This window comes from Hylobates moloch, unplaced genomic scaffold (genome assembly GCF_009828535.3).
Source record: "Hylobates moloch isolate HMO894 unplaced genomic scaffold, HMol_V3 SCAFFOLD_12, whole genome shotgun sequence".
NCBI lineage: Eukaryota > Metazoa > Chordata > Mammalia > Primates > Hylobatidae > Hylobates > Hylobates moloch.
Window position 1 is genome coordinate 37,561,172 of NW_026652287.1, and position 16,441 is coordinate 37,577,612.

Here is a 16,441-nt window from a genome sequence, read left to right on the forward strand (position 1 = left end):
ACTAGGACCTGTGAGCTGTCCTGGGAGAGGGAGGAGCCTCTCCCTGCGGAGGAAAGGGGTGGGCTCTGTAAGCTGAACACCCAGCCGAGCCGCAGAGACCAGGGAAGGACAGCTGGTTCCGGTTGCTTTCTCAGTGATGCCCTCCCGGGATCTAAGCTGCAGGGAAGCAGATTCAGAAGAGAAAGGGTCCCGAGGCCCAACGGAGAGAGATGGAGACTGCGTCCTCTACAAGATCTGAAACTTCCAGGCACTCTGATCCTTGTAGTCCAGAGGGTCCATGGGATTGTAGGTGAATTTCCAGGCGCCCGTGGGGTCCTTGAATTCCAAGCTATCCACGGGGCTGTAGGCGCCATAGCTCTGGCCTGACAGGGAGGTGGGGGACTGGGCCAGGGAAGGTCCCACGGAGGGGCCAGAGAGAGGGCTAAGAGCCGGGCCCCCTAGCTGGGGCACCATGGGAGAAAGGTAGGGGTCTAGGCCGCTGAAATAGGAGCTCGGAGACCCATAGGCGGAGGGGGAAGAGCAGAAAGCGGAGGCCGGGGCGTAGGTCATGGCATAGGGGGCCGAGGTCAGAGACGGCGCCGAAGCCACCAGCCCAGCCCGCTGCGCCTCAGGCAAAGGGGACTCTGAGGCTGGGTTCCAGATGGACACAGTGGCCACCGCCGTGGTTGGGGAGCCTGAGGGGCCGGGCAGAGGGGGACTGTAGGAATCTGAGATGCCCAGAGGGTCTGGACACACATCCGTGGAGGGTCTTGGGGACGTGCCCGCCTTCCTCTTGGCAGGCCGGGCCTTGGCCTGGCCCCCTGGGGGCTGCTGCTGCTGTTTCTGCTGCTGCCGTTGCTGCCTGCATTTAGCCCTGCGGTTCTTGAACCAAACCTGGGGGATAAGAGGGGAGATGGGGGTGGGTAAGTGGGGAAGAGGCCCAGGAGAGCCACAGGGTGCCCAGGGATGAGGACACTTATTGGTGAGAGGTGCTGGGGTCACATCTGTCTACTTTGCATCCAGCTGTGGGGCATCTATTCATCCATCCATCCATCTATCCATCCAATCATACCTGCATGTGTGCATGAACACATACATACATCATACCTATGTGCATTCATCCATCCGTCTAATACAAACATGCACACGTACAATTATACATATATACACCATACGCACATATATCACGCATACATTTACCCATCTATATGATCATACATACATTATACACATATTCATCCATCCATCTAGTACAAACATGCACACGTACAATTATACATACATACACCATACGCACATACATCATGCCTGCATTTACCCATCTATATGATCATACATACATCATACACATATTCATCCACCCATCTAATACAAACATGCACACATACAATTATACATACATACACCATATGCACATACATCATGCATACATTTACCCATCTATCTGATCATACATACATCATACACATATACATCATACATACATTCACTGGCCCATCTGATCATACATGCAAGTGTACATACATCATACACACATACATCATACGTGCATTAATGGAGCCATCTGATCATACATATATACGTCATACACATATTCATCCATCCGTCTGATCATACAAATATACAATTATACATACATACATTGTACACACATACATCATATGCACATACCTCATACATAGATACACATTAATCCATACATACAATCATACAAACACATATTTCATTTATCCATCTAATTATATATACATTCATACACTCATATATAAACAAATAAACCCATCCAGTCATCCAATCATGCATATATGCATACATATATCATACCTACAGGCATTCATCCACCTAATACAAACATACACACATGCAATTATACATACACCATACACGCATGCATCATGCATACATTTATCCATCTATCTGATCATACATACATCATACACATATTCATCCATCTGATCATACAGACATAAAAATGTACAATTATAGGCACATACATTGTACACACATACATCATACATAGCTATGCACTAATCTATCTAATCATACATACATACAATCACACATACATATTTCATTTATCCTTCCAATCATACACACGTGTGTATGCACATAAATGTAACATCATATCTACAGCATGCAAACATACACGCATACAATTATACATACATACACCATACACACATACCTTATGCAGACATCCATCTTATCATGCATACATACCTCACACATATATATGTCATACACACATTCACCAGTCCATCTGATCATACATACATCATACATACACTTATCCATCTGATGATACATACAATTGTACACACATATATCATACATAGATTCATCCATCTATCTTATACATATAATTATATATACATAGGTCATACACACATACATCATACATGCATTAATGGATCTATCTAATCATACATACATCATATGCACGTTCATCCATCCATCTGATTATACAAGCATACAAATATACAATTATACACCCATACATCATACACACATACATCATGCATACATACACATTAATCCATCCAATCATACCTATATACAATCATACAAACACACACATTTTATTTATCTGTCCAATCATATATACGTGCATACACTCATATACACATAAATACACCCATCCGGCCGGGCGCGGTGGCTCACGCCTATAATCCCAGCGCTTTGGGAGGCCGAGGCAGTAGGATTGCCTGAGGTCAGGAGTTTGAGACCAGCCTGGCCAACATGGTGAAACCCCATCTCTACTAAAAATACAAAAATTAGCCCTGTGTGGTGGCACGCGTCTATAATCCCAGCTACACAGGAGGCCGAGGCAGGAGAATCACTTGAACTCAGGAGGCGGAGGTTGCAGTGAGCCAAGATCATGCCACTGCACTCCAGCCTGGGAGACAGAGCGAGACTCCATTTCAAATAAATAAATACACCCATCCATCCAATCATGCATGCACATACACCATGTATACATATATCATGCATGCATACATTCATCATCTATCTAATCATACCTATGTGTGTTCATGCAAACACACATATATACATGTATCCATCCCACCATACACACAGACACTCATATATACACATACGTACATTCATCCATGCTTCCAGTCATACATGCACACACACACATCTACAGTCACACATACATACATTCATCTATGCATCCACCCACCCATCCATCCATCCGTCTATTCAGTCAGTTAATAAACGTGCATTAACCATTTTCTACTACTCTGAGGGTCCATCAGTGGAATTGACATTCTAGTTGGGAGAGACAGAGTCTAAATAAACAGACTCTGAGAAACCATACGTAAATCATATGCAATGTTAAATGCTGTGTTCAGTGTGGCTCTCATTGATTGATAAGCAAAGACTCGAACAAGGCGATGGGGCCTGCTGTGTGGTTATCTGGAAATAAGCATTCCAGATAGAGGAAACTGAGTGCAAAGGCCTGAGGCAGGAGGGTGCTTGGCAGGCAGGTCAGGGCCAGTGCGGCTGGAGAGGAGCGAGGAGCGATGAGAGCCATGAGGCGGTCAGTGGGATGGTGGGGAGAGGAATTATTGTCCCCTTTATAATTTTGGCTGTCACTCTGTGATCTCTCCCTCCTCCCATCACTCTTTGTTCCAGGGAGGGCTCCTGAGGTCACAGGAAGGGTCGGGAGGGGTCCAGGGACCCGCCACCCCACCTGAACCCTGGACTCGGGCAGATTGATCTTCAGAGCCACCTCCTCGCGGGCGTAGACATCTGGGTACTGGGTCTTGGCAAACAGTGCCTCCAGTTCCTCCAGTTGGCTCCGGGTGAAGGTGGTCCGCTCCCGCCGCTGCTTCCTGGGGGCGCCTGGGGTGGGACAGGAAACAGGACCCTCAGGTCATCCACATGGGCTGGAGTGAGGCCCTGAGGCTGGGTGGGATGCCAAGAATTCTATCCTGGTTGCCATCTGCCTAAACTAAGGATGGAATACACATTCCCTGCCCTTCTACACCTCACTCTGTGACTGGCACTCTGTGGCTCCTGCCTGACCCCAAGGCTTTAGCTCTACGAGGAGGTGTGTGAGTCGTTTTTCCCTCTTCTAAACTTTCTTATATACTAAGACATAATCAGTTGAAGTGTGACATTGCTGACATTCAACCATTTCTAGCCTATAAAAGTAGCAAGTCTGGGCCAGGTGTGGTGGCTCACACCTGTAATCCCAGCACTTTGGGAGGCCGAGGCAGGCAGATCACAAGGTCAAGAAATCGAGACCATCCTGGCCCACATGGGGAACCCCTGTCTCTACTAAAAATACAAAAAATTAGCCAAGTGTGGTGGCGCACGCCTGTAGTCCCAGCTACTTGGGAGGCTGAGGCAGGAGAATCGCTTGAACCCAGAAGGCAGAGGTTGCACTGAGCCAAGATTACACCACTGCACTCCAGCCTGGTGACAGAACCAGACTCGGTCTCAAAAAAAAAAAGTAGCAAGTCCACACCGCTCAACATAATGCAAAAACAAAACAAAACAAAACAAAACAAAAACGAGAGCTAAAGAATAATCCTACAAATAACTGAGTACTCACTTCTCTTAAAAATAAGGCTTTACAAAAATTAGCTGGGCATGGTGGCGTGCACCTGTAATCCCAGCTACTTGGGAGGCTGAGGCAGGAGAATCACTTGAACCTGGGAGGCAAAAGTTGCAGTGAGCCAAGATCACACCATTGCACTCCAGCCTGGGCAGGAGAGAAACTCCATCTAAACTCTGTCTCAAAAATTAAAAAAAGAAAGAAAGAGAGAAAGAAAGAAAGAAAGAAAGAAAGAAAGAAAGAAAGAAAGAAAGAAAGAAAGAAAGAAAGAAAGAAGGCTTTGCAGGCCAGGTGCAGTGGCTCATGCCTGTAATCCCAGCACTTTGGGAGGCTGAGTCAGGTGGAGTATTTGAACCCAGGAGTCTGAGACCAGCCTGGGCAACATAGGGAGACCCAATCTCTACAAAAAAAATTTTTAAAAATAGTAATTTTTTTTCTATGTTTTTTTTTGTTGTTTTTTTTTTGAGACGGAGTCTCGCTCTGTCGCCCAGGCTGGAGTGCAGTGGCGCAATCTCGGCTCATTGCAAGCTCCGCCTCCCGGGTTCACGCCATTCTCCTGCCTCAGCCTCTCCCAGTAGCTGGGACTACAGGCGCCCGCCACCACGCCCGGCTAATTTTTTGTATTTTTAGTAGAGACGGGGTTTCACCGTGGTCTCGATCTCCTGACCTCGTGATCCGCCTGCCTCGGCCTCCCAAAGTGCTGGGATTACAAGCGTGAGCCACCGCGCCCGGCCTCTATGTTTTGTATAATCCAGATCCTGCACAATCTACAAAAACTTTAAAAAGTTAACCAGGCATGGTGGCATGCTGTGACCACCACCGCTGCACTCCAGCCTGGGCGACAGAGTGTGAGACACTGTCTCTGAAAAATAAATAAATAATAAAGTTTTGCTAACAGATGAAAATTCCTCTTGATTCCCCTTCCAGATTACATCCCTTCTTCCCCACTCCAAAAGGAACCTCTGTCCTGAATTTCTAGGACTGCTCATGTTTTTCTAAGTGGCATGCATTTCAGATGAACGCAGAGGGCTGGTGTATGGCCCTGAAGTCGCCGCTGTGACTGCCTTCTTCCTGGGGGCAAGAGGACCCAGAGGTCCTCCAAGAGATGAGGCCAGCCTGGGGTGCCAAGAGAAATGACTGTACTCACTTGGGTAGGGCACAGCCTGGTGCATCAGATCCACACTGGGGCCACTTAGGGCCAAGGCGTTGACAGAATAGTGGGGCCCCGGGTTCATATACGCCATCATGATCTTCGGGGACACTGAGGCCCAAGTCAGGGGGCCTGCAAGAGAAGAGGAAGGATGCTCACTCACTTACCAGTTACTCACCATGGGGTGACATGCAGGCTGAGATTCAAATCCTGCCTCCTTCTCCTCTTAGGTATGTGACCTTGGCCATTTATCTCACCTCTCTGTACCTCTGTGTCCTCACGTGTAAATTGGCCTCTGCTTAAGGTTCTCAGAGCTTTCTTGAGACTCTGCAAAGCAGAGAGCTGAAGCCATCATGTGCCTCATAAGTGCAAGCTCTTATTCCTACTCTACCCTCTAAAAAAATCTCGTCCTGGCTGGGTACAATGGTTCACATCTGTAGTCCCAGCAATTTGGGAGGCCAAGGCGGGAGGATCACTTGAGCCCAGGAGTTTGAGACCAGCCTGGGCAATATAGCAAGACCCTGTCTCTAAAAAAAAAAAAAATAGTGTTTTTTAAAAAGTTAACTGGGTGTGGTGATGCATGCCTGTAATCCCAGCTACCCAGGAGGCTGAGGTGGGAGGATCACTTGAGCCCAGGAGTCTGGGGCTGCGGTGAGCTGTGTTCAGGCCACTGCACTCCAGCCTGGGTGTCACAGCAAGACTCTAAGAAAAGAACAAAACAAATCTGATCCCGTAACACTTCCTCGTCCAAGATGCCTTCTTTCTGTGACCATGGCCAAACATGCTCAGCCTCACTTATGACCAAGGACTGCAGGTTGACCAACCATCCCTGTTTACCCAGGATGGAGGAGAGGTGGGTATTTCTTGGAACACAGGACTTTCAGTGCTAGAGCCAGAATGGTCCCAGGCAAACTGGACTGGTTAGTCACCCTAAGGGAGAGTGGCACTAAACTGACAGTAAGGGCCAGGCAAGGTGGCTCACGCCTGTAATCCCAGCACTTTGGGAGGCTGAGATGGACGGATCACCTGAGGTCAGAAGTTCAAGACCAGTTTGGATAACATGGTGAAACCCCGTCTCTATTAAAAATACAAAAATTAGCCGGGTGTGGTGGCGGGTGCCTGTAATCCCAGCTACTCAGGAGGCTGAGGCAGGAGAATTGCTGGAACCCGGGAGGTGAGGGTTGCAGTGAGCCAAGATTGCACCACCGCACTCCAGCCTGGGTGACAGAGCGAGACTCTGTCTCAAAAACAAACAAACAAAAACAACAGGAAGGGCCAAGGAAGGCAGCTCACACCTGTAATCCCAGCACTTTGGGAGGTCAAGGCAGGAGAATCACTTGAGCCCAGAAGATCAAAACCAGCCTGGGCAACATAGTGAGCCCCCATCTCTGAAAAAAAGAAAGAGAAATAATGAAACCCAGGCCGGGCGCGGTGGCTCACGCTTGTAATCCCAGCACTTTGGGAGGCCGAGACGGGCGGATCACGAGGTCAGGAGATCGAGACCACGGTGAAACCCCGTCTCTACTAAAAATACAAAATATTAGCCGGGCGTGGTGGCAGGCGCCTGTAGTCCCAGCTACTCGGAGAGGCTGAGGCAGGAGAATGGCGTGAACCCGGGAGGCGGAGCTTGCAGTGAGCCGAGATCGCGCCACTGCACTCCAGCCTGGGCGACAGAGCGAGACTCCGTCTCAAAAAAAAAAAAGAAAGAAAGAAATAGTGAGACCCTTATCTCAAAAAAAAAAAACAAACAAACAAACAAAAAAAAAAAAACAGCGAGTGTGGATCTTCCATGATCACTTTTGACCTATCAGGTTGGCAAAGATGAAGGAGGTTGATAACTTCCGGCACTGGGGTCAGTGTGGGGAAAGGCGCACTCCCGTGGCAGATAGTTGCAACAAACTGTTATTGAAGTAAAATGTCATCTTTCTTTTGTCCTAGTAATTCACCTTCAATGTATACCTCAGTTGCCTTGTTGGAAAATGGGAATGAAAATCGCATTTATGGGCCAGGCACAGTGGCTCACACCTGTAATCCCAGCACTTTGGGAAACCAAGGCAGGCAGATCACTTGAGGTCAGGAGTTTCAGATTAGCCTGGTCAACATGGTGAAACCCCGTCTCTACTAAAAATACAAAAAGTAGCCGGGCACAGGGGTGCACGCCTGTAGTCCCAGCTACTTGAGAGGCTGAGGCAGGAGAATTGCTTGAACCCGGGAGGCGGAGGTCGTAGTGAGCCAAAATGGTGCCACCACACCCCAGCCTGGGCTACAGACTCCGTCTCAAAAAAAAGAAAATAAAAGAAAAAGAAAATAGCATTTATATTCAGGTGGCAACAGAGCGAAACTCTCCCGTTTCTACAAAAAAAAAAAAATTTTTTTTTTAAAGTAAGCCTGGGCGCAGTGGCTCATGCCTGTAATCTCAGCACTTTGGGAGGCCAAGGCAGGCGGATCGCCAGAGGTCAGGAGTTCGAGATCAGCCTGGCCAACATGGTGAAACCCTGTCTCTGCAGAAAATACAAAAATTAGCCGGGCATGGTGGCACGTGCCTGTAATCTCAGCTACTCGGGAGGCTGAGGCAGCAGAATCGCTTGAACCCGGGAGGCAGAAGTTGCAGTGAGCCAAGATCACGCCACTGCACTCCAGCTTAGGCGACAGAGCGAGACTCCATCTCCAAAAAAAAAAGCATAAGGCTGCTCTCTGAACTGATTTTAAAAGATCTCTATTATATAGTTTTAAAAAATTGTTCTAGGGGCCGGGTGTGGTGGCTCACATCTGTAATCCCAGCACTTTGGGAGGCCGAGGCAGGCAGATCACCTGAGGTCGGGAGTTCGAGACCAGCCTGGCCAACATGGTGAAACGTCTCTACTAAAATACAAAAATTATCCAGGCATGGTGGCAGGCGCCTGTAATCCCAGCTACTCAGGAGGCTGAGGCAGGAGAATCGCTTGAGCCCAGGAGGCAGAGGTTGCAGTGAGCCCAGATCGTGCCACTGCACTCCAGCCTGGGAGACAAGAGCAAGACTTCATCTCAAAAAAAATAAAAATAAAAAAAAGTTCTAGGCTTGGCAATAAGACAAAAGGCTGACAGCATGCCATTTCCAAGTCATCTGGGAGTCTTGTCTAACAGACCCACCCAAAGTTTGCTTCATATTCTAAGGCAGCAGTCCTCAACCTTTTGGCACCAAAAACTGGTTTCGTGGAAGATAATTTTTCCATAGATGGGGGCGGGCAGTGCATTAGATTCTCATAAGGAGCATGCAACCTAGATCTCTCGCACGTGCAGTTCACAATAGGTTTCACGTTCCTATGAGAATCTAGAGCCATCGCTGATCTGACAGGAGGCGGGGCTCAGGCAGTAATGCTCGCTCACCAGCTGTGCAACCCCGTGCCTAACAGACTACAAACTGGGGGTTGGGGATCCTATTCTAAGGGACTGTACCTGTATTTGATTTACTATTCTTTTTTTTTTTTTTTTTTTTTTTTTTGAGACAGAGTCTTGCTCTGTCGCCCAGGCTGAAGTGCAGTGGCGCGATCTCAGCTCACTGCAACTTCCGCCTCCCGGGTTCAAGCGATTCTCCTGCCTCAGCCTCCCGCGGAGCTGGGATTACAGGCATGCGCCACCACGCCCGGCTAATTTTTGTATTTTTAGTAGAGATGGGGTTTCACCATGTTGGCCAGGCTGGTCTTGAACTCCTGACCTCGTGATCCGCCCACCTCGGCTTCCCAAAGTGCTGCGATTACAGGCATCAGCCACTACACCCGGCCTATTATTCATTATTGATTACAGTCTAGACTTCGACAAGGTAAATGGTAACCTCAGGAAGTTTGGTTGCAAATGATTTCTCTCTGGTAGAAAAGATAACCTCAAAGGTTACAGTTGTATTGTCCTGTAGGTCTTTAACCAGTTTTGTATCTAACCTGGCAAACTTTCTCCAGCCCATCTTTCCTGACTAAACTTATTGACTTCTGTTCATCAAATTCTCCTTTTTTTTTTTTTTTTTAATGGAGTCTTGTTCTGTCGCCCAGGCTGGAGTGCAGTGGCACAATCTCGGCTTGCTGCAACCTCCACCTCCTGGGTTCAAGCTATTCTCCTGCCTCAGCTTCCCAAGTAGCTGGGATTACAGGCATGAGCCACCACACCCAGTTAATTTTTTGTATTCTTAGTAAAGACAAGGTTTCACCATTGTTGGCCAAGCTGGTCTCGAACTCCCGACCTCAGGCACCCGCCACCACGCCCAGCTAATTTTTGTATTTTTAGTAGAGTCAGGGTTTCACCATGTTGGCCAGGATGGTCTCAATCTCTTGACCTCGTGATCCACCCCCGTCAGTCTCCCAAAGTGCTGGGATTACAGGCATGAGCCACTGCACCCGGCCCGAATTCTCCTTTGAAACAGCTGGTTCCTTCATTCATGACTTAAATCAATCTTTGACCTGTGCTTATTATATATGTGTCAGAGAATCAGATTTGTTTTTTGGAGTTTTTAAGAGACAAGGTCTCCCTCTGTCATCCAGGCTGGAGTGTAGCAGCGTTGCCATAGCTCACTGCAGCCTCCAACTCCTGGGCTCAAGTGATCTTCCCACCTCAGCCTCCCAAAATGCTAGGACTACAGACATAGCCACCACACCTGGCCAAATGGGTTTTTTTTTTTTTTTTTTCATTTAATTGCACTTTTGACAACAAGTGTTTGTGAATGTTATTTTATATGTTGTATATGACCAAACCATATATATTATATTTATTATTTGTTTTATTATATATTATAAATATTATAAAATCATAATATTTATATCTTCAAAGGCAACAAGTATGGTGCTGGGCAGTATGTATACCTCGCAACCATTTGTGATTTTTAAAACAATGCAGTTGACCAGATGCTGTGTCTCACACCTATAATCTCAGCACTTTGGGAGGTCAAGGTGGGCAGATTGCTTGAGCCCAGGAGTTCGAGACCAGCCTGGGTAATATGGCAAAACCCTGTCTCCACAAAAAAAAATACAAAAATTGGTCAGGCATGGTGGTCCGCACCTGTAGTCTCAGCTACTCAGGAGGCTGAGGCGGGAGGATCACCGGAGCCCAGGATTTGGAGACTGCAGTGAGCTATGAGCATGCCACCGCACACCAGCCTAGGCAATAGAGCAAGACCTTGTCTCAATAATAATAACAAATAGGCCAGGTGCAGTTGCTCATGCCTGTAATCCCAGCACTTTGGGAGGCCGAGGCAGATGGATCACCTGAGGTCAAGAGTTCGAGACCAGCCTGGCCAACATGGCAAAACCCTGTCTCTACTAAAAATACAAAATTAGGCAGGCATGGTGGTGTGTGCCTGTAATCCCAGCTACTCCAGAGACTGAGGCAGGAGAATCGCTTGAACCCGGGAGGCAGAGGTTGCAGTGAGCCGAGATCACGCCATTGCACTCCAGCCTGGGCAACAAGAGCGAAACTCCATCTCAAAAAAAGAGTCATAATAATAAAATAAATTTAAAAATAAAAATACAAAAATTAGCCAAGCATGGTGGTGCATGCCTGTAATCCCAGCTACTTGGGAAGCGGAGGCAGGAGACCCTCTGGAACCTGGGAAGTGGAGGTTGCAGTGAGCCGAGATTGTGCCAGTGCACTCCAGCCTGGGTGGCAGAGTGATTCTCCATCTAAAAAATAATAAATATTATTATTATTAATTAATACATAAAATGAGGCATTGATTTTACTCATGTGTAGAATATATGCTTGTATATGCATAGAAAATTCCCAGGAAGGAAGCAAGCTACTGGTACCAGTGACTGCCTCTGGGAAGGAGTGCTAAAGCCATATCTTGTCTCTATAGTTTGGATTACTTTTTAATTGTGTGTGTGTGTGTGTGTGTGTGTGTGTGTGTGTGTGTGTGTTCTTGTCAAAAGCAAAAACAACAATGAAATCTTCAAAAAAGCAAATAGAACATGAAAACCCTCTGAGGGTTCCTCATTGCCCTCATTAGGATGGCCTCAGAAAACCTCTCGGCCTGCACAGCTATTTGCATAAGCCGTTTCCCGGGTTAGGCATGCCTCTCCCTCACCCCAAAGCCCCTCTCACCAGCTAACCCCTTCTCCTCCAGGTCTCAGCTCAGCTACTTTCCCCACAGAAAGCAACCTATGCCCCTAAACTGGATTTTACACACACACACACACACACACACACACACACACTCCCTACCTCTTTTTCTTCAAGACACAGCTTGTATTAAATGACATATTTATATGTTTGTTTATCCATCTCTCTCCCTCAAATTCTATCAGTTACCTGAGTTCAGGGCCTGGGAATATCTCGGTTCCTGCCATGTCCCCAGCACCCCCAGTAAATATTTGAAACATAAGAAAAAGAATTAAAAATGGATGGTGTTTATTTTAAGCTCCCACCCCTTAGTTCTTCTCACTGTCCTTTCCTTCTCATCCCTCATGTGAGGAGGGGAACAGATTCTGTTTATTTTAAGCTGAGATTCTACTGTTTGTTCAGTAAATATTTTTTCAATGCCTTCCCTGCTCTAGGAACTAGGAATATAGCAAGAAATAAGACCGCAGCTCCTCTGTTCTCATAGAATTGAACTTCTTGGTTCCGTTCCTAGAGAAACCAATAATGAATAAGGAAAAAATAATTTTTTTTTTGAGACAAAGTCTCACTCTTGTCCCCGAGGCTGGAGTGCAATGGCGTGATCTCGGCTCACTGCAGCCTCTGCCTCCCGGGTTCAAGTGATTCTCCTGCCTCAGCCTCCCAAGTAGCTGAGATTACAGGCACCTGCCACCATACCCGGCTATTTTTGTATTTTTAGTGGAGATGGGGTTTCACCATGTTGACCAGGGTGTTCTCGAACTCCTGATCTCAGGTGATCCACCTGCCTCGGCCTCCCAAAGTGCTGGGATTACAGGCGTGAGCCACCATGCCCGGCCTTTTTTTTTTTTTTTTTTTTTTTTTAATAAAGATGCCATGGCCGGGGGCAGGGGCTCATGCCTGTAATCCCAACATTTTGGGAGGCTGAATTATGAGGATCACTTGAGGTCAGGAGTTTGAGATCAGCCTGGCCAACATGGTGAAACCCCATCTCTACTAAAATACAAAAATTAGCCAGACATGATGATGGGTGCCTGTAATCCCAACTACTTGAGAATCGCTTGAACCCGGGAGGCGGAGGTTGCAGTGAGCCGAGATGGCACTACTGCATTCCAGCCTGGGTGACAGAGCAAGACTCTGTCAAAAAAAAAAAAAAAAGCCTTCAGAAAGTTTCAAGAACTCCCAGGAAAATAAAACAGGTTGTTATGAGAGTGAACGCGTTTGGGGTGGGTGAGGCATCTAGGAAGTTTTGTGGATCTGGAATAGAGATTTCCAGGCAAAAAAAAAAAAAAAAAAAAAAAAACAGCAGGTGCAAAGGTTTGCAGGCTGAAATCTCACACTGTCACCCTGAGCAAGACAGGGTCTCCAACTTTGTCTTGTTGGAGGAAAAACAAGGCACCCCGTGTGACCATAGCAGATTGATTGTGGAGAAAAGCAGAAAGAACAAGTAAAACCTGGTAGGAATGTCACGAGAAGGCTCAGTGCTGACAATAAAATCAAAAGCAGCTACATTAAATCCCCAAAATCAAACTTCCTCCAAGGTAACTCCCAATAACCCTTACCCCCTGATATTCATGTCCTGTGTAGTCCCTACTAACAAGCTGGCTGACGTGTGTAACCGACAGGATATTGCAGAAATGACAGAGCGTGGCTTCCAAGGCTAGCTCTAAGGAGAGCCAGCCGCCATGTTGTGAGGATGCTCAAGCCATCCCATGGAGAGGTCTATGTGGCGAAGAAATGAGGCCTCCTGCCAACAGCTATGAGAGTAAGCTACCATGGAGGTTAGTTCCCCAGCCTCAGCCAAGCCATTAAGTGACTTCAGTCCTGGCTGACATCTGACCACAACCCCATGGAACACCCTGAGCCAGAATAATCCAGTTAAGCCACTCTTGGATTCCTGTCCCTTGGAAACTATAAGAGATCAGAAACGTGTATTGTTTGAAGCTGCTAAATTTTGGGATAAGTTGTTACCCAGCAATAGGTAACTAATATACAAGCCTTCTCTATACAGGAAGTCATTAAATCCCCAGCACAACCTTGGGAGGTAGAGTCTGTATTACTATGATGCTTACATTTTGGTTTTGGTTTTGGTCTTAGGGACAGCGTCTCACTCTGTCACCCAGGCTGGAGTGCGGTGGCACAATCATAGCTCACTGCAGCCTCGACCTCCTGAGCTCAAGCCATCCTCCCACCTCAGCCCCCCAAGTAGCTGGGACTACAGGTGTGCCACCACGCCTAGCTAATTTTTTAAATTTTTGTGTAGAGAGAGGTGTCTTGCCATGTTGCCCAGGCTGGTCTTGAACTCCTGGCCCGAGTAGATCCTCCTGCCTCAGCCTCTCAAATTGCTGGGATTACAGGCATGAGACACTGCTTTTGCCTGATGCTTACAGTTTAGAGAGCATCTCCAGGCTCAAAAGTGTGACTTACCCGGGATCACACACATGCTGGCAGTGGAGAATCCAGGATTTCAAGGCTAGAGTAATTCCTGAAGGTCCTATTCCCCCAGCCCCCTAACCTGGGTTCCCTCTGTCCTCTCCCACTTCTCCAAAAACCAATAATGTTAAATATGAACCTCCAGAGAGTGGAGACAAGGAAACTGGTGAACCTGCCCCACTGGGGACCATTTGCAGGGCCCGGAACAAAAGCACACACTTTCATTGTCTTCGCTATCAAATCTGAGCCAGGTTGCCCGGCTAAGCAGTTGACCTTCCAGGAAAGCCAAGAAAGCTCACATTTAGGATCATCCCTTTCTGGATTTTTGTTTTTGTTGTTGTTGTTGTTGTTGTTGTTATTTTGAGACAGAGTCTCTGTCACCCAGGCTGGAGTGCAGTGGCGCAATCTTGGCTCACTGCAACCTCCACCTCCCGGATTCAAGCGATTCTTCTGCCTCAGCCTCCTGACCTGGGACAATAGGCATGTGCCATCATGCCTGGCTAGTATTTTTTTTTTTTTTTTTTTTTTTTTGTATTTTTAGTAGAGATTGGGTTTCTCCATGTTGGCCAGGCTGGTCTTGAACTTCTGACCTCAGGTGATCTGCCCACCTCAGCCTCCCAAAGTGCTGGAATCACAGGCGTGGGCCACCGTGCCTGGCCAGGATCATCCCTTTTAATGGATAGGGGATAGGAGGCTCAGCAGCAGGAAAGTGTGGGCCCCAGATCAAACAGCTGATAATAATGATAAAGTGCTGCCTGGACAAAATGTCAGCAGAGAATAATAACAATAATAATATCGAATATCCACTGAAACCTTTCCCTGGGTTTGGCAGCAACCTGAGGCAGCTGATGACAGAAGGGCCTCCAGTGAGGGCTGGGCGTTGTGGCACGTACCTGTAATCCCAGCACTCTGGGAGGCTGAGGTGGGAGGATCACTTGAGCCCAGGAGTTGGAGGCTGCAGTGAGCTATGATCAAGCCACTGCACCCCAGCCTGGGTGACACAGCAAGACCCTCTCTCAAAACAAAACAAAACAGGCCAGGCCAGTGGCTCAGCACTTTGGGAGGCTGAGGCAGGCGGATCACTTGAAGTCAGGAGTTCAAGGCCATCCTGGCCAATGTGGTGAAACCCCGTCTACTAAAAATACAAAAATTAGCGGGACGTGGTGTTGTCCCAGCTACTGGGGAGGCTGAGGTACAAAAATCTCTTGAACTCGGGAGGTGGAGGCTGCAGTGAGCTGAGATTGCACCACTGCACTTCAGCCTGAGCAACAGAGCAAGACTCCATCCCAAAAAAAAAAAATTCAATCAATCAAAACAGAACCTGTCTCCTGGGGAGGAAAAAAAAGAAAAAAGAATGTCCAGGAATTCATCACTCGGCAGACACTTGGCCCAGGCTTTATACACAAGATCTCACAATGACAACAATTTCCAGACTCTGATGTTTTATGATTTCAAAGGGTGGAACAAAGAACATCAGTGTCTCTGCCTTAGGGATCAACCTGGGAGGCCCCAGGCTGTTCTCAGAGCTGTGGGGTTTGGCACCCACTGGGTCCCAGGTTCCCACCTGAGCAGTTGTTCCCACAGGTGAGGTCTGAATGCTCACAGCCACCTGGTGGGGCGGACACGCAGATAACTCCATTCTACAGCGGGGGAGACTGAGCCTGGGAAGGAGGGAGGTGCCCACAGGTCAGGTGGCTGATGGCCTTAAGGACCTCCAGGGGGTCCCAGCTTCTCACACACTGCATGCACCATGGACCTTGGGAACAAGATCTCAGGGAACAATAACTCCGTGGAAACTTCCTCCCAGGTGGCTTCAGGTATCGTCCCCACTTTACAGAGGAGGAAACTGAGGCTGAGAGAAGTGCAGTCTCCAGTTCTGTCTTGCACATCAGCGGCAGAGCCAGGGCTGGGCCAGCACCTGCCCCAGAGCCTGTGCCCTCCCGATCACCAGGCGATATGTCCTCTTAGGACGCTCTTCACAGCCCCACGGAGCTCAGAGTTCCCTTTCTCAGAGGAGGAAACTGAGGTTGAGAGAGGTTTCGTCAATTCCCAAGGCCACACAGGTGATGAGTGGAAGAACCAGGGGTAGAATTTAAATCTCTTTGGCCCCCCAGCCCCACTCTTCACCTCCAAGTCTACCTGGGGACCCTAGAAACAGAATGAGGCTGGTCTCCTGCCCTGCTCCCACTGCAGGCCAGGCCTGCAACGTGGCTCATCTGGCTGGATTATCGTGACAG

The 16,441-nt window shown here is 47.8% G+C and overlaps 1 protein-coding gene across 1 annotated transcript; it reads right to left on the minus strand.

The window, feature by feature from the left end:
• Positions 1-225: 225 nt before the first annotated feature.
• On the minus strand, positions 226-5,793 carry CRX (cone-rod homeobox). The gene is made up of 3 exons (XM_032171521.1): positions 5,694-5,793; positions 3,677-3,828; positions 226-873 (listed from the first exon to the last, which is right to left on the minus strand). Exons 1-3 carry the CDS (start codon positions 5,791-5,793, stop codon positions 226-228), a joined length of 900 nt encoding a protein of 299 aa, XP_032027412.1.
• Between the last annotated feature and the right edge of the window lie 10,648 nt (positions 5,794-16,441).

Bases quoted from the DNA above. Each gene is read 5' to 3' on its own strand.
- CRX (XM_032171521.1), bottom strand. From the start codon at position 5,793: ATGATGGCGTATATGAACCCGGGGCCCCACTATTCTGTCAACGCCTTG. The intron at 3,829-5,693 runs GTGAGTACAGTC...GTCCCACCCCAG, and splicing joins CCAGGCTGTGCCCTACCCAA to GCGCCCCCAGGAAGCAGCGG. The intron at 874-3,676 runs GTGGGGTGGCGG...CTTATCCCCCAG, and splicing joins TGCCCGAGTCCAGGGTTCAG to GTTTGGTTCAAGAACCGCAG.